The 22,620-nt window shown below is 41.6% G+C and overlaps 1 protein-coding gene across 1 annotated transcript; it reads right to left on the reverse strand.

The window, feature by feature from the left end:
• Positions 1 to 1,914: 1,914 nt before the first annotated feature.
• On the reverse strand, positions 1,915 to 12,602 carry MIS18A (MIS18 kinetochore protein A). The gene is made up of 5 exons (XM_045785511.2): positions 12,233 to 12,602; positions 9,570 to 9,636; positions 5,553 to 5,675; positions 3,463 to 3,559; positions 1,915 to 2,892 (listed from the first exon to the last, which is right to left on the reverse strand). Exons 1-5 carry the CDS (start codon positions 12,576 to 12,578, stop codon positions 2,812 to 2,814), a joined length of 714 nt encoding a protein of 237 aa, XP_045641467.1. The 5' UTR covers positions 12,579 to 12,602; the 3' UTR covers positions 1,915 to 2,811.
• Between the last annotated feature and the right edge of the window lie 10,018 nt (positions 12,603 to 22,620).

Raw genomic sequence — 22,620 nt, forward strand, 5'->3', positions numbered from 1 at the left:
CTGAATGCCTAGGCCCAGTTCTGCAAGGAGACACTCTCCTGATTTGGCCCATTTTAAATGTCCAGAGCTTGACTAGAATCACCCAGGTGGGGTGCATTCCATCCGGGCGTTGATGCCCCACAGAACAATGACACAGTGGGCTCTTAAGCTCGGAAATTTACAAACATGTGGGAGAATTTGCTGAGAACGACAGAACCCACACTTGGGCATGAAACTCTATAATGTTCTATACATAGTTAGAAGAGTCTAGAAAGGCCACGTAATAGGTTCTGGCATCAGTTTCCATAGCTTCTCCCTAAAGAACTGGGGAGTGCACTTTAAGGGGATGGCTGAAGGAAAAATTTCTGGGTAGATCTGCCCGAAGGCTCTTTGCTGGGTCTTATGCAATTTGGGCTGGAATGCCCATTTCTTGCTTCAGCACCATAATTCCTGCTCACAAGCAGTGCTTCACCAGAACTTGGCAACCAGAAACGAGAGCACACTGTTTTTCAGTTACAAGGAACAGAAACAAGAACCCGTTGCTTCAAGTCTTGTAGGTTTTAGGATGTGGATATACAGGACGAGTTTTAAAAGTAGCATTCTGATGAGACCTCGTGCAGAGCCAGAAAAGCCAGGCCTCCCAGGCTTTGGGGCAACAGGTGGCCCAGGAGAGGCTAGCCCGGAATGGGGGAGACCCCCTCCTCCGGCAGGTGTCACAGAGCAGCACGCAGGGAGGACAAAGCAGTCCCACTTGGAGGCCTCAGGGTGAGGAGTTTGGGACCCTCGTGATCTCTCTCTGCGGCGGGGACAAGAACATTCCTCAGTGACATCACGGGCAGAGGCCAAACATGCAGACTCTGCCTTATGAACCCCAACTATACCCTGGGATTTTCTTTCAGGTACTCCGGTGAGAAGCATGTGACACAAACACGCGGGAGCTTTCCATCTGCACCCAGGACTAGTCAGCTAGCTTCATCTGAAGGACGGCTTAACAGGAAAGACAACTCTGGGCACAGCTAATCAAAGGCCCACACTAGAGGTAGCCGAAAGCACCTGAGCGAGACTTATCTCCCGACCCACAACCGAGGCTTGGTCAGCATTGTGGGTATTAGAAATGATTTTTCATTGGTGAAATGAGTCGTGTACAAGATGCATGGATTGACTAGAAATCCTGCCCCAGTATGAGCAGAACAAAAGGAATTAGGGAGCCAAACCCTGTCTTTGGAAGAGCCCTGAACATGACTGCTGGCGTACTAGTAGCCACACAACTGGAATGCTAGCAGATCCTGCTGCTCCCATACTCGCCCGTCTGCTCTGAATGAGCTTCCACGCGATGTGTCCCTAAACACCGAAATGGGACAGACACTGGGGACTGCATCAAGCTTACCGAGGCAAGATGGCTGTCCTGTTGCCAGCAGGGACAAGTATCTGCTTTCTCTCCACCATATTCTACCTGGTTGCAAGTCTGTGAGAGACGAGACCTGGAAGGACTCACTAACTTCTAATTATCAGGGGCCAATTGCCAATCCATTGAAAATAACTCAATAACTGTAAATGAGTCAGTTGGTTTGACGGAAGACCTTTTGTTAGGATACATTTAAATATTCTCAGAAATAACTAGGGAACTTCTGAGCAGAAACTGAGTTGTGTTACTCACACATACTAAGTACTAATGTTGTGTGGCCTCATCTGTACCCAAACACAGAAAGGTGGGGCGCCTGGGTGGCACAGCGGTTAAGCGTCTGCCTTCGGCTCAGGGCGTGATCCTGGAGTTCTGGGATCGAGCCCCACGTCAGGCTCCTCCACTGGGAGCCTGCTTCTTCCTCTCCCACTCCCCCTGCTTGTGTTCCCTCTCTCGCTGGCTGTCTCTATCTCTGTCGAATAAATAAAATCTTTAAAAACAAAACAAAAAAAACAAAAAAACAAACAAAAAAAAACAAACACAGAAAGGTGCCTGGAGAAATCTGGGGTTACCTTTATATTCCTGAGCAGGCTTTCCACCGCGCCACAGCCAGCAGGTGTGTGTGGAAGTCACGCCATCAGGATTTCTAAGTTCAGTTAAATACCACAACTCAGTTTTGTAAAATTCAATCTTAAAATACTTTGTTTTAATCTTTATTCTCCCCCGATTTTAAAATAGCACATGCTTGCTATAAGTCTCACACTACAGAGGACTGAAAATTCCCCAGAATCCCACCCTCAGAGATGACTACCAGTCTCTTTGGCAAATATTATTCCGGATTTTGGGGGGCATATAGTAGTAAAGAAGCAGATCGAGTGGAATTCTACCACCACTAGAATATATAGGCTATTCTGCTCCTGTGCTAGTTTTCAAACAGTTCTGACAAGTAATTCAACTGACCAGTTTCTTCAGAGAGCTTTATGCATCCATTTTCAAAGAGATTCAATCGCACAGTAGGTGATAAAACCTGTAAGATTTTCTTGCCATTCAATATAAAATATTTCCCAAAGCATTAAAGGTGAATGAAAATTTTTTTAAAGGAAATGAATAATGAATTCAATACAAAGAAAACAATTCAGAAAATCATGGCAGTTTATCAAAACAAAAGCTATTTGTTTTCATTAAATTTTCAGTATCATAAAATGGCTTTAAATTTCAACCAGGAAATAACCATCTCTCTACCACTGACTGTATCGTAAAAGTAATTCTATAATTCTTCTCACTTGATCAATACAAGAGAATACCACATATACATACAACCATTTAGAATTCCTTCCATTCTAGGTGAAATCAAATGATAACCAGAATTGCTACATATGAAAGAAGGGTCCATCAGCAAGGAGTCCAGAGTGGGGCACTTGGAAGAGATTTCAGCTTTTGCAACTGGTAAAGGACAATTTTGATTCAACCTCCCACAGCTTCGTTTGTAATGCTTTCAAAACATCTTCCATCTATTGAATTGAAAAAATATTTTCAGACACACATATGATTATGATTAAAATCGCACATGATTAAATGATTAAAACATATATCATTAATTAAATTTATGGAAAGTTATGCATTACATGTGAAAGTATTTAGAGGCATAAACTACATTTTCTGTAAATAAGGTATCATTCTATTATCAGTAGTTCTCAACCTCTAACCTGGAGCTCCTTTATACACTCATTGGTACCTTGCCTTTCTGACCATGAGAAGATGTTAACATTCAAAAACAATTGCAGGCTATTTATACCATGAGAACTGAATCAAATGAAATATAGTTTACTAGTTTTAGAATATATACGGTTTTGATTGAGACATGAAATGTCTTGTAATTTTTTTTGATAAAGCTTTAGCTTAAGTTGTAGTTTGGCTAACGCCCAAAATCAACTTTACTAACAAATGAAATAAAATAAGCACTCTCGTACCAGGACAGTACCAAGACCAAAACCACTGCCATTCTGAGGACTGTCCGCGGAGGAGCACTCGCTCACTAACAGGAAGTTGTTCATACAGAGATACAGAAGGTACAGAATTACCTGCTTCAGAGACTTTTCTATTTCAACTCTGCTTTCAAGATTAAAAAGTTCTTTATCCTCTGACACAATCTGCTTTTCCGAGGACCCTAAAATATAACTGCAGTATGGCACGGTACAAAGTTAAAACATGAAAAGGAGGCAAATATGAAATTCATGTTGGTTAATAACACTAAAACTCTATCTTACACTATATATTTGTATGAAATGAACACAAAATAACTATTTTTGTTATTAGCAACTTACACAGGAAGTTGTACCACATAACATCAAGTTTTTCTCCATTAACACCTTGGTCCAGGCATTCCTACATATTGTCCAATATTCTAAGTATTTCATTACCGGAACAAACTTGCTCTTTAGTTAACTGAGTGCCAAAATATTAACACTCATAGTTCAAAATTCTATGACTAAAAAGTTTTAAAAGATCTTGAAGAAGCCACTGCTTTTTTGCTTTCTATAACTTTTTGGGAACATGTGTACTTTCAAATTTGACTTTTAGTAAATAAGGTATGGAGTCAATTCTGGGTTACTTTGATTTGGCAACTTTAACAGTTATCCTCCGAGTTATGTTTTGCTTGGCTCTCTGGGGTTAGGAGATGCTGTGGTGTAGAAAATATGAGATAAGAGAAATATTGGGCTGGAAACAAGGAAAACAAGCCCCATGTTGGTAACCCAGTAAATCTAAATGGGAAACAAGAAGGTGCTAGTATTTCTCTGAAGAAACCTTGATTAATGTGCATTTCCTCCAAAGTCTTTCATCACATGTAGCAACTTCAGCAGGTCACTTCTTTTATCAAATAACATCAAGCTTCCCTTGGAAGCCTTAGTGATTGTATTTCTGAAAAATGGCATGGGAGGCAAAACTGCAGAAGGTAACTAACACCCTGTGTAGGAAAGAAGACTGAGATGAGGTGGGAAATGAAGTGGCACTGAGTCATTTACAAAACTGCAAACAGGGGCGCCTGGCTGGCTCCGACTGTAGAGCACGCAACTCTTGAGCTCGGGGTCATGAGTTTGAGCCAACGTTGGGCGTAGAGATTACTTAAAATTAAAATATTTTTAAAAAAACCCAAAACTATAAATAAACACTTCTAAAACCAACCAGTTCCTTGGCATTAAAATTCTCTTCTTCTTAAACTGTTCTTCTTTCCTGATACATAAGGTTTTTAGGCATCTTTAAGTCTTGAGGCTTACACCTTTTGCAGGATAAGTGAAAATACATTGGGGTCAAATGACTTATTTAATTTTGTGTTTCCTATTTAAAAAGGCTCATGAATTAGAAGGCCATTAAGATATGTGAAACTCTTGGGCGCCTGGGTGGCTCAGTTGGTTAAACATCTGCCTTCAACTCAGGTCATGATCCCAGAGTCCTGGGATCAAGCCCCACATCCAGCTCCCTGCTCAGCAGGGAGCCTGCTTCTCCCTCTCTCTCAATCCCTCCCCCTTGCTCATGCGTTCTCTTTCAAATACATAAAATCTTTATAAATAAATAAATACATAAATCTGAAACTTTTTAACTGACATCTGTCATCAGCCTATTTGCCTTGTTTCCAAACATTTACTTTTTATAGAAATCTCGGAGAATGAAGGCACATTCTTGCGTCCCTCATATAAAACAGGTGATTCCTTACTAGATGCAAGAAAATAGTTGGACTTTGTATTTCTTCTTTTCAGAACACCAAAGGAACTTCGTTCCTAACCAGTTTTGAAATTCCTAATTCTTCATGATATTCTAGGCAGCTAAAAACCAGGAGAGAAAATAAAATGGACAACACGTATTGATCCACACAACTGCTTAAAAAATCCTATTAAACTAAATTCAATATTTAGGAAAAATGGAACCTATTTTTACTCTGAAAAATGTCCTCACAGCACTTTCTCCTTACAATTTAGAATGTCTGATTTTCCAATACCAAATACATAAGGTCAAAACAAAACAAAACAATCACTGGCTTTATTGTCAGAAATTACTTGAAAATATATTTTCACCAAATAGTGTTGATTTAGTTCTGATGTTTTCATACCAATCTTTCTGCAAACAACTTTCCAAGAAATCAGTTATGAGGTATCCATTTGTTTAGCACACTTACCTTTCGATGGCTTCAACACTGAGGCAAAACAAGTCTCTCTTGTAATCCAGATTCTTGGGTGTGCACCTGTACACGTAGCCGAGGCTGAGCGAGCACCCTGCGCAGTGCAAAGGCTCCAGAATGCTGCGAGGAAGACGTGCCACTGCTTTAGCAAAGTAGCAACTTGTTATAACAAAAATCCCATCGTTAAAACCCCTAAACGCTTAACATTCAAGTTGCTAAAATATGTTATTCCAACCCTACTAAGTCATATGTATAAAGAAGGAAAAAAATGATAGTAAAATGTTTATATTAGACATGTAGACAGTCACCTCCAGGCTATAGTGCCTTCAGCACCTAGTGACATGGGACATACAGAAAAGTGAATGAGAGGACACTGATGTGGTGTTTTGCTAGAAAGTAAATGCCTCAATCTGGTATTAAGTAAAATTATCTAAAATTTGAAAATCAGACAAGCATTCCAAATGCCCTATTAATGTTGTATTGTCCAACAAGCCCACCAAGAATCACTAACACTCTGGGGCAGGGGTAGACAGATTTTTTCTGTAATGATCCAGGGATTACTTTAGGTTTGTAGGCCATAAGGTGTCTGGTGCAATGACTCACCTCTATATTATAGCACAGAAGCAGCCACAGACAATACATAACTGAATATGCACAGTGTCTATGTTCCAAAAATAAATATATTTACAAAAATAAGTGCCTGGCCCATGGGCCATATTTTGCTCTACTGCAAGGTAATACTCGTTGCTCACTACTTACTACTGATTAAGGCCCAGACTCTCTGAAGTTAGGTGATAACTTACAGAAAGAAGATTAGTAAGATTAATAATTTGTAAAATTACAAATAATTTTAGTCTGGTAGAGAGGCAATGTTCTCGGCTAGTAGAAAAGGTAACCTCAAAGGCTGCAGCTCTATTCCTCCCGTAGGACAGTATCTAGACTTGTTCTACAGAGAGTATCCTTCCCTAAACCAGCTTTGCCATGTTCTGACTCCCTCAGTAATGAGTTACATAAATCTCTGACATGTGCTCATCATGTACCTGTTAGGGTTGCCTTTCTCTTTTTAATTGTACTTTCACCTAACACTCTCCTATTCATTATGGCTATGTTCCACAGAGGCAACTCACAAATATTTTACTTAATGATCCCCAAGTTCTCCACATAATTGTTCTTTCATTCTAGTTATTTCTCAACTCAGGCTCTGCATATTTGAATACAATCTACCCCACCAATGTCAATTCATGTCTTCTTTAAATCTTAGAATCCAGTCACCCAAATGCCTTGTCAAGTTGACCTATCCAAATTTGCCATTCTATAAATATAATAAATTACAGTCCCAACACATAGCAAATTGATAACTGAAGATTTAAATCTAGTGATCATAATATAATATACATCACAAAAGATAGCATTTATTTCAAAAGAATTATATAATTCCTATTGGCATTGAGCCACTGGTAATAACTACGGAGCTATTCTGGTTATCAAAAAAATGGAGCCAACCAAGACTCAAACATATTATATAGACTGCACTATTGTTTACCTAAGATAGAGAGACTTTTTTAACTACTGCAGCTACATATGGAACAAAGAACAAAATGCCCAATAAATTATAAGTTCTCACTGGTGATATAATTATCTAGATAATATGCCACTGATCATACATTAAGCTTCCATATGCTTTTATATTTTTAAAAATATTTTTTTTTAGGGGGCGCCTGGGTGGCGCAGTCACTGGGTGTCTGCCTTCGGCTCAGGGCATGATCCCAGTGTTATGGGATCGAGCCCCACATCAGGCTCCCTGCTCTGCTGGGAGCCTGCTTCTTCCTCTCCCACTCCCCCTGCTTGTGTTCCCTCTCTCGCTGGCTGTCTCTGTCAAATAAATAAATAAAATCTTTAAAAAAAAATTTTTTTTTTATTTCTATTTATTTTTTCTATTTCTTAGTAAAGCCCAGGAGGGAACCCTATCCATACTACCAACGGTGAACAGGAAAATGTTCATACTACATCTCGAACCTCATAATCTTTATGAGGCTGCCATATACAATTACCAAGATTGTGAACTAACATATAATGCAGGTGTAATCAACCAAAAAGGATACTTAAATAAACCTAAAATACGAAACACACTGATCAACAGATAAACTTGTTTTATCCCAAATTACCCAATTCAAAGTAAACACCACTGAAGAATACACACAAACCCATACACACTTCTAGAGTGATCCTGAGGAACAATGAAGAGAGAGGAGCGACAATTATTGTAATGTCTTTCCGCTTTCACCGCTGGCAAGGGTTTGGCCAGAACTCACCCTTAACACTGAACAACAATACTGAGAAAGCAGTGCCAGAAATCATAGGGTGATTTTTCGACAAGAAATGAGTGTATAAGAACCTTAACGAATGACAGAATGAGCCCAGGACACAGCGGTGCAACCTTCACGGCACATTTCTAAAACCCACGAGTGCTCTTGTTGCACAATGGCTCAGGTGGCTATTTAGTCAGATCAAAAACTTATGAGCATCCCGAGGCAATACGGTATTTCCCCCAGTGTGGAATATGGGACCCTAGTGAACGTCTTGAATTTGAATTTATGTGGCATAAACAATGGGTTCAGATGACACAAGTAAACAGGACTAAGTAACACTGGCTCACAGAGTAAGAGTCAATTCCTTTTCAGTTCCCTATCAATCCTAATTATAAAAAGAAGAAAGTCTCAGTCCAGTGCTAGGAAGTCTTTAACGAGAATCTCACAGCTGCTAATCTTTCAACAGTGAGAAAACAGACCTCAGGCTCAGAACCAGCCACGTGACAGCATCTCTGCTAGAGTTCAACAACGTTTGTTTTCGTGGTGGTTACTTCTAGCTCAAGCAAATGAGATGGCAGTAATACATTAGATTCCTTTTTAAATAAATGTAAATAAAAATCCTGAGTCAATGTAATGAAAGATATTAAGTACATGACAGCAAACTGTGGATATAGCAAGAATGATGAAAGTGGCATCAAAATAACTAAAATTGGGAAGGAGAGAAGAAAGAACACTTTGCAAGAAGGAAGGAGAGACACAGGCCCCACCTCAGCTCTAACCACTAAACAGTCCTGTGGCTTTAGCAAACTTCTCACCTCCTCAGGCCTTACTTTCTTCATCTACAGAAGGAGGAATGAGCTAGGCTGGTTTTCCAAACTGAGGTCACCGGCGTGCCAGCAGCACCGTTTCCGTCACACCCACACACTACCTGTACTGTTGTTAATTTAATTCTCCTTAAAGGAGTAAGTTTTTAAAATTTGAAATGAAAAACCAGTATTTTTAAATACACACTAAAAAAAAGATACATGGATTATTAATTTCTGTTTAGTCGTTTGTATACCACCTAAAGTTACTTCAGACAGATCAGTTAAGACACATTTTGGGTAACAATTATAAAAGGCAGAGCCTCCCATTCGGTTTACTGAGGATGCCACTTATAGCAATGGATAGCAGGTACGCCAAGACGGTGGGTGATCCCTTCAAACGCTGGAGCGGCAGCACGGGGCCTGGGACTGCTGGAGCCCCCACGCTGGTTGCTTCTGGCCTCATGCAGCCTTGTCTGTTTACCTCAACAGGCCACATCTCCATGCGTGTGAGTGTGATTCTAGCATCTTCAATGGGTAACATGACATTAAAAAAAAGTAGGTAGCATTGGTCTAAGGCACCCTTTGGCTGAGATTTTATGACATTTTATGATATTTTCTTTTTGTACATTTATTTTCAATTTGCTTTAGTACTAAGCCCAAAGACCCAAGAGTGTCAGAATGTGACTTTAGAAATTTTGAAACTCTTCCATCACAATATCTAAAAATAACCACCATCATTCAAGAACTGATACACTAAAATGACTGATTCTATACTGATCACCATGAATAAAGCTTTATCCCAATTAATTTTACTGGTAATGACCTTATTTAAGATTTTTAGTTGAAAAATAAACATTTTCTCTAATACACATATTCACACACATTATAGCCTTACTCACCAACCATTTTCATTTTTACGTTTGGATAGTATCTGTTCCTTATCCACAGAAACATTACGGGAAACACCTAGAGCAAAGTAACAATAATGTATTAATGTGGTTTGTTGTAATACACATGCAGATACTTAGAGACCCTCTAATTCAATTTTTACTTTAGAATTCAGAGAAGCAGAAAAAATAAGAGCCCAGAGTCACATATACACAAGGGTGGTTCAAAACTAAATGTATAGAGGTCTTCTGGAAAAAAGATGGCAGAAGGAGAGTAATTTCTTTCTCTTCCCTGAAAACCACTGACATTAATAAAATGAGTAAAATTAGAGGGGAAAATTCAACTGCCAGTAACACTTGAAAATATCAGAAATTCAATCATAGACTACCAAGAATACCTGCAAGGTATAATAAAGTTGGGATACACCCAAGAAAGATGCTAAAAGTCAATGTATACATCCCCAGGTTCAAATGCAGAGCTCTCAGGGACCTGGACAAAAATCTTCTATTTAGACCATAAACAGTTGACCGCAGAAGCAGGAAACATTTCCACAGGATCCAGGTCCAGGATCCAATAAAGGAAGGGATAGGGGAAGAAGGGAAATGAAGAAGGAACATCACACCTAAAATGTCCAAAGCAATTGATTTCCCCTCCTCCAGGCTACCTGAACGGGGTGAATTCCACCTCTATCTACCTAGTTGCCCAAATCAAAAAGCAGGGTGTCATCCTTGAGTCTTCATCTCCTCATCCTGTTCCCCCATATCCACTCCCCTGATAAGTCCTGTCGATTCCACCTCATAAATCTCACTCACGCTCCCAAGCCATCACTACCTCCTCTTGCCCAGACTATTGCACTAGCTCCTACTGACCTCCAGCTTCCATACTTTCTCTTCCCTTCAGTGCTTCCTCCAAATAAAAATCTGGGTCATATCACCTCCTTGCTTAAACGCCTCGCTCACTAGAATAGATTCCAATTCTGAAGAACAGCTTCCAAGGCCCTGAATTTGCTGGCTCCCTCCTTTCTCCCTTGTATTGCTTTCTTCTTCATTCTGTTCTTTAGTCACACTAGCCTCAGGGTCTTTGCACTAGCTGTTCCCTGACGAGAAAAAGCAAAGAGCAGATCGGATAATTGTATATGTAGTCAAGTTGCCATTGGTGTAAAAGAGAACAGAAAGACATTTTCAACCACTCAACCTCGAAGTTTTCTTGGGGGTGGGGAGGATCTACTGATGATAATTAATGAAATAACTCAGAAATGAGAAAACTAATTATAAGCTTTCTTGTATTAATGAGAGTCCTGGAGTTGAAAACCAAATTCATATAAATATTATATTAAGGTTCAATGACCATGCTATGGCTACAGAACAGAACTTAAATGTTATAAACCTTGACAAAGTAAAAATAATCAAACTAACTCAAACTGAGGCAGGAGGGAATGGAAATTAGCCCAAGAGTTCATTTCTTTATATTTCATGGCAGCAGTGGTGAATAAGGGCAGTAAATCGAATTATCTAAAGCTGATAATTTTTTAAAATCTAAAAACTGATATAGAAAAAGTAAATAACAGAAGCGTTTTTATATATAAAACAAAACAAAACAGTATGTGGCAAAAGACAGAAAAGGCTGTAAAAACAGAAAGTACAAGCAAAATAAAAGATTTAACACCAAACATACTATTTCTTGCCTACCAAAAAAAGACATTCTCCTACAATACCAAAAATTTCAACCCATGTACATGCTGTTCTAATGGCAGCAACTCTGGAAACAATCTAGACCTCTATCAACAGACACAGATTGGGAGGATTAAGGGTATCTCTGTGGTGAATTTCTGCCCCAATTATTTATAGAATTCAGAGAATAAACTGTATCTGGAAAACCACAAGTCCAAAAAGAATAGCCATTTTTACACCCATTCAAAAAAATATATGTGAACCACTCCCCTAAATAAATACTATGAAATCAACAATATGAGGGAATAGCGGAGAAACATACAGGTAACTGGCAATATTAGAAGCTAGAACTTAAGCCACCTTCTTGACTTTTTTTACTATTAACTCCTTCCTCTCCAATTTTGAAGGGATTGTTGGTATTTTTATTACAAGTTTCCCTTAAAAAAAAATTCTGATAGTAATGTGTTCTGACAACTCTATGGTTGTTAACACTTCAGAGTAAAGGCGTCTGCTAGCACAACTAATAAGTTAAGAAAAATCAATCCTGACAGCCCCCTGCAGGAATCAGGTGGCTGAAGAGCTTAATTTCCTAAATAAACCATTAACAATATTATTTATGAATTAACAGCTAGCTAATTTCTGTGGGGAGTAATGCGGAGTGGCAACACCCCAAATGCTTACAGTTTTGTTGGTCATTTCTTACTGAGCAATGCTCATAAAGACGCCGATTGAATCGCTGCTCTTCTGGGCTGGGGGAACCCCATTAAAGGACCCATCACTCGTGAGCCCAAGGTGCAGGGGTGACCCTCCTTCTCCCCTTTTCCTGGGACATCTCACCTTCTCAGAGTTTTCTGCTTTTAAAAACCCTAGACAGCCCCAAAACCCCCGCGCATTCTCCTGCCGGGCGATCCAGGTGAGGCAAGCCTGGGAAGAAGGGGGCCCCAAGCTCTTCCCCACCCCCTCACCCCCCCACCCCAACTTTCCACCCAGGCGAGGCAACCGACAGCGCAGCAAGATGCAGTTGGTATCCTCCTGGCTCGTCACCCAGCTCATTGAGTCGCCCAGCGGCCGCCTGCAGCCGGAGCACAGAAACACCAGCGGCCTGTCCTCCTCTTCGGCGGGTTCCGCAGCCTCCTCGCGCCGCTTCCCCTCTGCACAGCCCACCGACGCGTTCCCGCTCACGGAGTTCCACATGTTTGCCCACTTCTGCAGCAGCTGGTGACGGCTCGAGTCTTCCGAGAGCCGCCTTCCCAACAGAGAGGAGTCGCCCCACTTGCCCTTGTCACCGCCACACGTACAGCTTGTAGAAGAGCATCCTTTGCAACAACTGGACGGCCAAGCGCCCGCCATTCCTCCAAACGGCCCGCGTCGCGAAGCGCCACGGGAAATGCGCGCCTGCGCCTGCGCGGGGCGGGGCGGGGCGGGGCGAGGAGGCGGAGGCCGGAGAGGGGCCGTGGCCTGAGGGGCAGAGCCTAAGGGGAAGAGACGGCGGGCAACCAGCTAGTGCGCATGCTCCTTATCGGGCTGAACCGCGCCGGGTCGTCTCTGAGGCTGAGTCAGTTTCCATCTTTAGGGACTTGAAACTGCTAGAGATCCGGCTGCCAGTCTACTTGGGGAGCGGTATTGAGCCCCTTTACTAGTTACTAAAGTGAATACGCCTCCCCACACACCACCCAGAGAAGAGTAGGGGAGCACGCCTGCTTTCTACAGCCTCATTCCCCCACCCTCTATGTTACAGCCCCTCAAATTTTAGAGTGCCTAAGAGTCACCTGGAAGCTGGTTAAAACAGATTTCTCGGCCCTTCACAGATCTAGTCAATGGGTTGGGTGGGCCACGCGTAGTAACCGTGAGGCGAACTGTAGAAAGGCTATTTGCTTTTCCTGAGTCTGATTCTTCATGGATTATATGGGTCACTACTGCACCGGGGTTGTTACGAGATCAAGTGAGATGATATGCTTGAAAATGCTTCAACTCTAACGTACCGTGTCCATGCCAATTAGCCTCCAATAGGTGGAAATTGCGTTCCCTCCTACTTTTTTTGTGTGCAGGCAAGCCTGGCCTCCCTGGACTGCTGTTTTCAAGCACAATAATATCTCCGGGTACAACATTGATAAAACCCACATCTGTTCTTTAAGTAAGTGGGTAGTAACCTCGGAATTCAAAGGGATGATCTCCTTGTCTCAGACTTTGGGTTCTTATTGTCAACACTTAAATTCTGTGGTGGCATATCACAGTAAAGAAGGAATGCAAAGAGGGGCTGCCTGATTGGTTTCTCACCTGTGCACTTTTACCTTAGTAGGCCCATTTCCCTATTAATAATAATTATTATTATAATTATAATACAAATTATATTTTACAACTGTATTACTATAAAGATGAATATATATATAGTATATTAAAACATTTTCTTTGGCCTTAAAGTGCCTTTTTTCCTTCTGATTTTAAAAGAAATTTAAGCATTTTCATTGGACTGTAAAAATATCATGGGCCCTAGGCACTGTGCCTAACGGAGAAGTCGTCCCCAATGCAAAATGAATCCCTCTGTAATCACAAGTATGTTTGTATTATGAATATAAAATATTTAGATCCCCACAAAACCGTATTTTATGTGGGGACAAAATTAGATGCTTGAGTAAGATAACCTTGGACTGGGTGATGGCAGGTGCTTCCTGAACAACCATTCCAACCCTTCCTCTTAGTTATACAGCTGGGAGATTTGCATAAAGTTGAGTCCAAACCCCGTGTCCACTAACATCACCTCTAATTCCAGGAATGGATCCCCAGAGGTTTAACCCAATCGGGTAACCCATCTCTCTTCCACAGTCACTGTGCAGTGAAGACTCCTACCCAAGACTTGAGCCAATCAGCACATTGTGGTCCCCTGGCGATAAGGATCGGTTCAAGTTAAGAGCCTGACCTAAGTTATCAAGTTTGGTCCAGTCAGAGTAAATCTCAAGACTCTTGTTCAGTGGTTGAGGGAAGACATGTCCTCTTTGTTCCCTGGGTATGAACAAAGAAGCACATACCCAGATTGCTTAAGGCAGCCATCTTGAAAACATGGAGATGGGCAGAACTGAGAGATCACAGAGAAACTGAGCACACAACCTCCGGACTCTTTCAGTTATGTGAGCCAACAAATCCTCTTTATTGTGGAGGACGGTTTGAACTGTTTTGTTTTATCTAGCAACTAAAAGTGTATGTAATGGTCTGATACGGTATGTTAATATTGAGATTTTGACTGAGACTCCAAGATGAGATAAAAATGACATGCCAAGGGGCGCCTGGGTGGCACAGCGGTTAAGTGTCCGCCTTCGGCTCAGGGCGTGATCCCGGCATTCTGGGATCGAGCCCCACATCAGGCTCCTCCACTATGAGCCTGCTTCTTCCTCTCCCACTCCCCCTGCTTGTGTTCCCTCTCTCGCTCGCCGTCTCTATCTCTGTCAAATAAATAAATAAAATCTTAAAAAAAAAAAAAATGACATGCCAAAACATGTGTGAGACAGATTGCCTCCCTCGCCTGAAAGGATCCTCAGAGCGGATGGTGGAGACTTAATTCCCTCCTGCCCTTAAACCTCCTCCCACATTTTGGCAATATTAAGGACTGGAAAAAATGGTGACCGAGATCATTTCATAAGAAGGATTTCTTTGGAGATAGGCTGGGCTATGAGTTCCACTTCTCTCCAGTAGAGAAGGTGAAGGGTATCTGCCCCCTTGCCTCAATTCAGCCGAGAGGAGACTTTGAGGAACTATTTGCAGTGCCTCTGGGTTCCCAGGTGTTTGGGGATACAGTGACCAGCAGGAGAGTCAGTCTGTTAAGCTGTTTTGGTGGTACAACAAAGATGAGCCAGATAGGTTGTCAACCAGATATGAACTTTGCTGGTTCAAACTTCCCACCTGGAATCTTAAATTCTGCCCAAGATAACCTGGAAGGATGAAGATTCTCCAGAGGTGAGCATTCAAGTGTGAAAAGGTTCTCGGAAGACCAACCCAAGGGGAGACCTTCCTGGGTCACAGGTGAGCAGCTGGGGGTGAGAGTGCAGGGAGTTTCTGAGGGGGCCAGGAGAGAGTTGGTTCTAACCATGCCAGGCCAGAGGGTGCAAAGCCAGGATATGATAGAACCAATTCAAGCGAAAACCATTTTGTCCCTTTTGTCCCCCATTTCTGCCTAGGAATCAGAATAGCGGGAAACAGGTAAGGTGAAAAAAGAAAGCAGGGCCAGCCACACACCCTTCCCCCACTAGAGGAAGGTGTCCACCTACATGTGCCACCTGGGGGAAGAGGGTAACAATTCTTATCCTGGAAAGAAGACTGCAGTGTTGATTACTATCTTGGACTGGACACTATCATTCTGTCACTGAGATTCTGTCTGCGACTGAAGTAGGTGCCTAATTGTTCACTACCTAAGAGAGTACACTCAAATTGCAATAACATGGGGAGGGGTTCTTTCCAAAGCGTCAAATGAGAAAGGTATAGACAGCATGAAGGAGAGATCCTCATGGGATCAGGAACCCATGTTAACAGCCTTGACCCACAGGGATGGGGGGAAGGCATTCTCCCAGAGGAAAGAGAGCTATGAAGAGCATACCACTTTGGGAGGGTCACCCTTCCATCAAGGGATGCAGCCAGCTGAGTGGACCTCACGAGGAGAGAGGCAGGAGATTAAATTCCTTGACCTTGTTCTCATCCCTTCCTCCAGTTTCCTGCTGGAGCTCCCCATTTCCCAAGTTCCACCAGCATCCCTAGGGCACATAGCATATTGATGTGGTCCATACAAGTCTGGTTGGTGAATGCATCTGCAAGGGCAAATGGGGAGGGAACCCCACACACAGTCCGCCCTTGTCCTGATCTAGGGGCAAAGGAAAGCCTGTCCTTAACAAGTAAGTTCTAAGGTCATAGTAGGAAGCAACATTCAAAATAAGATTCCATGTTGATTCCGTCCTTCTATCCTTCTTGATCAACATAGTGGTTACTCAGACTACCTGATTCAAACCCTCATTTCTGGCTGGGTTCAAAAGCCTTGCTATCATTAACAACAGATGACAGTCTAATAAATACCAATGGCTAGCAGCAGTAGAAAGAGAGATGGACAAAGCAGGAAAATATAACTAGGGGAGAGAAGGAACAAAAAAAAGGGGGGAGAAGAAACAAATGAGACCCTGACAATTTTGCTGGAAGAACGTATGCCTTTTGCAAAGTGCATTGGCACTTGAGGAAAATCCGAAATTAATGGCTGCTAATTACAATCATGAACTAGATTTTAATTGCTACACTTCCTTACCCTTACACAAGCAGGACAATGAGGAGTGATTGCAGGTCCCTGGAGTCAGTCAGCTGGCCCGTTAGTGTGTAGAGAGCTGGCTACAGCTGCATTTGAGGACCACTTGGCCCAACTCTTACCAGTGGAGATACTGGGAGCCAAACGGCATCCACAGCTGCCTTCCCTGACCATCTGGCCAAGAGCATGCCATGCTGGGCACTCGGCCCCCTGTGACCTTCTGGCACAGTCAGAGTCCTCCTCAGGGGGCTACAATGTACTATGGGAAAAGCTTGGTTATATATTTCTATCTGGGCTTCAGGCGTAAAACAACAGAGATATGCCTCACCTTCTTAAAAAGCCTCAGAGGCAGGATGTTCTTTAAATAGTTCTGTTTCCCTCTCCTATTTAATGTGTGGAATCACGCTTTTCTGGTCTTTAACAGATATTTCATTCTCAGGCAAGTTAAAAAAGAATAAGGAGAAAACGTGATTTTCAGTAAATTCGAAATATAGTTGGGCTGGGAGAGAATCACAGAGATGCTTCATCTACATGTCTCGCTCCACAAATAGAAAGGCTGAGGCCCAGCCTGGTTCAGGAGTCACGGATCTAATTAGGGGCAGGGACAGTGGACATCTGGGCTGTTATATGTCCAGCACCCTCCCCCTCTTCTTGGGAAAACTGCTCCACTCCCTCCCTTGTTCCAGCAGGGTGGCTGTGGTGGGGCTTCCCATCCTGAAGGTCTTACCCAATGCGTACCACACCCCACACCACCACCTTCCTGGCCACAGAGATTGGCTCTAAGTGAGCAGGTGTCAGAATCCAGAGCCGTCGTCATCCAGGCCCCCAGCTACGTGGAACATCCTGACATGACGCTGACCCTCAGGGAGAAACAAGATATGAGGTGCAGATCAAGAGTGGCGGTGGCATCCCCACTCCCGCTGGTCTCCCTCCAGTTCTGGGGGCACCCCTCACGGCACGTTCCCATTAAGAAACCCGCTGGTGTTTAATTAAACTAGATAGAATCGGGTTTCTGTCACTTACTGCCAAGAATCCTGACAAATACACAGACTTCAGTCTAGAACCTAGGTCCCTGGACCCCAAGTACAGTAGTCACACCACTACACCAAATGGTTGAAATATAATACCATATATTTAATAGTGCCTTGTAGTTTTCAAAACACAGTCTTTCAAGGGGGCTAATTCAGGAGAATTACAACATCATGTAACAGAAGAATGCTTTTCCAGTATAAAATTCTTTTTTTTTAAAAGATTTTATTTATTTATTTGACAAAGAGAGGCAGCCAGGGAGAAAGGGAACACAAGCAGGGGGAGTGGGAGAGGAAGAAGCAGGCTCCCAGCAAAGAAGCCCAATGTGGGGCTCGATCCCACAACGCCAGGATCACGCCCTGAGCCGAAGGCAGACGCTTAACGACTGTGTCACCCAGGCGCCCCTCCAGTATAAAATTCTTAAGTCAGCCTCCTCTCACTTTCTTTCCAAGCATTCCTTTGTTTCCCCTGGTTCTTTCCATTGTTTTTATTATGTTCAGTTAGCCAACATATAGGACATCATTAGTTTTTGATGTAGTGTTCAACAATTCATCAGTTGCATATAACACGCCGTGCTCATTACCACATGTGCCCTCCTTAACACCCACCACCCAGCTACCCCATCCCCCCACCTGCCCTCCCTTCTGTAACACTCATTTTTTCCCCCGGAGTCCAGAATCTCCTATGGTTTGTCTCCATCTCTGATTTCTTACCCTTCAGATTTCCCTCCCTTCCCCTATGGTCTTCTGTGCTATTCCTTATGTTCCACATATGAGTGAAACCATATGATAATTGTCTTTCTCTGCTTGACTTATTTCACTCAGCATAATCCCCTCCAGTTCCATCCATGTCAATGCAAGTGGTAGGTATTCATCTTTTCTGATGGCTGAGTAATATTCCGTTGTATATATGAACCACATCTCCTTTATCCATTCATCTGTTGAAGGCCATTTTTTTTGTAAATATACAGCCAGAGGAAGGTCTCAGGGAATAAGTCTTTTATGCCTGTACCAAACACCTATAAATCTCCTTATTAACTAAGAGGAAGTTCTCTAAACTCAACACAGACTGATCAAAAAGTGAAGATTGTAAGTCCTGAATCTGGAATAATACTGAAGAGACCATATGTATCAAAGATGCAAATTATGTCTCTTTAGAGAGATTGGAGGCAATGTTGCATCCACAGTAGAAGAATTGGAAAGTAAAGTTTAAGAAAATTCACAGAAAATAGAATAAAATAACTAAGAAACATAAAAGGTGGGAAAAAAGATCAAACGCATAAGCAATCAGTCTGGGAGGTCCAACATCGAATAGCCAGATCAAGTAGACAGGGGAGACAAAATAAAGGAGAACAAATAATCAAAGAAATAATGCAATATAATTTCTCAGAGCTGGGGCACCTGGATGGCTCAGTTGGTTAAGCATCCGACTCTTTATCTCAGCTCAGGTCTTGATCTTAGGGTCACGAGTTCAAGTCCTGTGTTGGGCTCCATGCTGGGCATGGAGCCTACTAAAATAAAATAATAAAACAAAACAAAATAAAATAAAATAGCCAACTGCCCGAATCGAGAAATGAAATAATCTCACACCAAAACTTAGCATTGTGAAATATCAGAACTCCAATGCTTCAGAGAAGATTCCAAAGTTTCAAAAAGAGAAAACACTTACAAGAATCAGAGTAGCATTACATGTGTCACCAGCAACTCAACTTCGGTTAGCTAGAAAGTTCAAAATTCAGAGGGCAAATAAGTTTCAGACAAGAACTACATATCCACTCAAATCATGATCCAGGTACAGTTGACGTTTTCAGACATAACTGAAGGTAGAAAATGTATCTTCACCATATCCTTTCTTATTCGAAAATGTGTGTGACAAGAAATGTGTGATGTGAGGTCTCACTAAAAGAAAAGCAAATATTTAATATAGGAAAAGATTCTCTGCCACATTTATTTTAAAACCACACCGAAAATCAATAGCTCACCTATCGATTTGATAAAATTTAGAAGTTTGACAACGTAATTTGTTGTGCAGGAAAACAGGTAGTTTGATACACTGCTGATAGTGTTATAACCTCCACAGAAAGGAATTTGGCGGTATCTAACACAATGACATTAGTATGTAGCCTGCAACAGATTTCTCACTTTCAGGGATTGATTCCAAAAATAGGCTAAAAACAAGAACACAAGGAATTACAGCACTATTTGCAACTGCAAAGACTGAAAACAACCGAAACATCCGTCAACTAGGAACTGGATGAATCAGTCGTACCGTATCCACACAACGGCAGCATGATGCATTTGTGGAAAAGAAAGAAAGATCTCTCCGTGCCATAGAAATATCTCCAGAATAAGTAGTTAAGTAAAAAAAAAAGGTTTAAAAAATGTATTTTGTTATTTTATATCTAAACATGGGGGAAGGGAAAGACTGAATACTTCTACTTTAAAAAATTGAAGGATAAACCAAAAACTTTTAGAAAGTGCTCACTCGGGTGAAAGTCACAGGCAGGGCACACAGGAATAGAAGCTAGAGGTCTACAAATGTACCTTAGTTTGTGTATTTGACTTTGGAATTGTAAGGTTATTTTACATGATTATAAAACTAAATTTTTTTAAAAAAAGCTAATCTCTAAAAATTGAAATATTTAATGCATTTAGTGGGTGGCAAACTTCATAGGGAAGAACTGTTTCAGGTGACTTTAAAACATGATTTTGACTATACAGACCTTATTGGAGATACTCAAATAACAACAACAACAACCAAATGCCCCCTTCATAAAAAGTCTCAGATTTTTTTCAGTAATCACGTTGTTCCTATTGCTGATATTGAAATTGTTATTACAAGACCGTTTAAGTGTATATTGCATTTTGAATAATTATGTTAGTATTGTTTGGAACAGGATTTTAAGTTTTGGAGAAAAGAGATACAGCTAAGAAAGATAAGGCTAAGTTAAGAAAGATAAGAATAAGATAAAATTACAACTCTACAGTTGTTATTTTGAATTGGAAGTATCTGTATGAACTCATGATGTTTTTTATCTTAAAAAATAAATATAACCCAGGGGCGCCTGGGTAGCGCAGTCGTTAAAGCGTCTGCCTTCGGCTCAGGGCGTGATCCCGGCCTGCCGGGATCGAGTCCCACATTGGGCTCCTCTGCTGGGAGCCTGCTTCTTCCTCTCCCACTCCCCCTGCTGTGTTCCCTCTCTCGCTGGCTGTCTCTCTGTCACATAAATAAATAAAATCTTTGAAAATAAATAAATAAATAAATAAATAAATAAATATATCCTGGCTCCCTACATTGAATGGACCTGAACATGTAACCAACTCAATAGCAACACGCACCCTTAGCACCCAGATTATGATAGCCAAACACCATTTCCCAATAAAAGAAACCAGGAGTCCTTGGGGAAATAGCTGAATCCATGGTCTGGGGTAAGAAATGAACAAAATGAGCCTGGACCATCTTGTTGTTCCAGAAAACAAGGAAGTTGTAAAAACCAAGGCAAAGCAAACTACCAATGTAACCAACATGAAGAAGCTCTCACTGTGCATCCCTAATGGTAATAGCTGTGATGGACTGGAACACAGCAAATAGATTTAATTGCATGAGCTCATAATGACTACAAAAAAATCCTCTCACTGTTCCCTGGGAGGAGCTAGAAACCCCAATCATTATTTTGAAAACTGGCAATTAAACAAACAAGTAAATCAAACATTTATCCCACCTTGGGGCTCCTGGGTGACTCAGTTGGTTCACTGTGGAACTCTTGATTTAGGCTCAGGTCATGATCTCAGGGTCGTGAGATTGAGGTCCCCTGTGGGGACTCCATGCTGGGCATGAAGCCTACTTCAGATTCTCTCTCTCCCTCTGCCTCTCCCCACCCGGGGAATGCTCCCTTTCTCAAAACACAAACAAACATTTATCCCACCTTGACATGAATTGTACCTCAGGTAACCGAATAATTCATGAAGGAAGGTTGTTCTTTTTTGTTTGTTTTTAAAGGACAGTAGCTAATAAAGGAAGAAGGAATGGTAGAGGAAGGTGATCGCCATTTTTACAATGCTTAATGCATTAAAGAATTGCAGCAAGGATTATCACTGGTTGGTAATATCACAAAAAAAGAGACAACCAGACATTTTGTGTGTCTTGAGGGAAGGACACCACCCACCTACGAGGAACCCTTGCCAAAACATCAAGCCAAAGCCTCTAGATCTAGCTTGACTCTCCAGGAAATACAGGGAATGCGGAACATGACTAACTCCACCATGGCATCCAACTGGCAAGCCCTTCAGGGCAATAACCCATTTCCTCAACAAATAAATTGCAAGCTCAAAAAAAAAAAGAGAGTGGGAGGAGGGAGAGAAAAATCTGTAAATTTAACTAGACTTCAGAGCCACAGCAACTAACGCAACACCTGCACCTTATTTATTTGCTGCCGATTTGGGCAAATTAACTATAAAAGCAATTATGAGACACACTGGGAAAATTTGAACATCGACCGGATATTTGCTGCAATTAGATAATTATTTTTAAATTACAGGTGGGATAATAGTATTATGTTGGGTTTTTCTTAAGAATCCTCCTTGAGAGATATATATCAAAATATTTACAGATGAAATGATATATTTAGAATTTGCTTCACAGCAGTCCAGAATGGGCAGGAGTGGACGGGAGTCCAGATCAAACTAAATTAGCCACAACTTGATCATTGTTGAGGTGGAGTGGCGATTACATAGAGGTTTCATTATGCTATTTCTGCTACTTTTGCAAATGTTTAGAATTGTCTATGATAAAAAATGTTTAGGGGCGCCTGGGTAGCGCAGTCGTTAAGCATCTGCCTTCGGCTCAGGGCGTGATCCCGGCGTTATAGGATCGAGCCCCACATCGGGCTCCTCCACTAGGAGCCTGCTTCTTCTTCTCCCACTCCCCCTGCTTGTGTTCCCTCTCTCGCTGGCTGTCTCTCTCTCTCTGTCAAATAAATAAATAAATAAAATCTTTTTTTTTTTAAAGTTTAAGTCATGCCCAGTTTGCATTTACTGTTATATACCTATGCTTGTTGCACATTAAAATGTTAACTCTTTACCAAAAATC

The sequence above is a fragment of the Ursus americanus genome, chromosome 4 (assembly GCF_024610735.1).
Source record: "Ursus americanus isolate L20-20 chromosome 4, mUrsAme1.1.p, whole genome shotgun sequence".
NCBI lineage: Eukaryota > Metazoa > Chordata > Mammalia > Carnivora > Ursidae > Ursus > Ursus americanus.

Coding starts and splice junctions, on each gene's coding strand:
- MIS18A (XM_045785511.2), bottom strand. CDS start 12,578: ATGGCGGGCGCTTGGCCGTCCAGTTGTTGCAAAGGATGCTCTTCTACA. Junction 5,676..9,569: donor CGTAAAAATGAAAATGGTTG/GTGAGTAAGGCT, acceptor TCTTCCTCGCAG/CATTCTGGAGCCTTTGCACT. Junction 3,560..5,552: donor AGTGTTGAAGCCATCGAAAG/GTAAGTGTGCTA, acceptor GCCATACTGCAG/TTATATTTTAGGGTCCTCGG.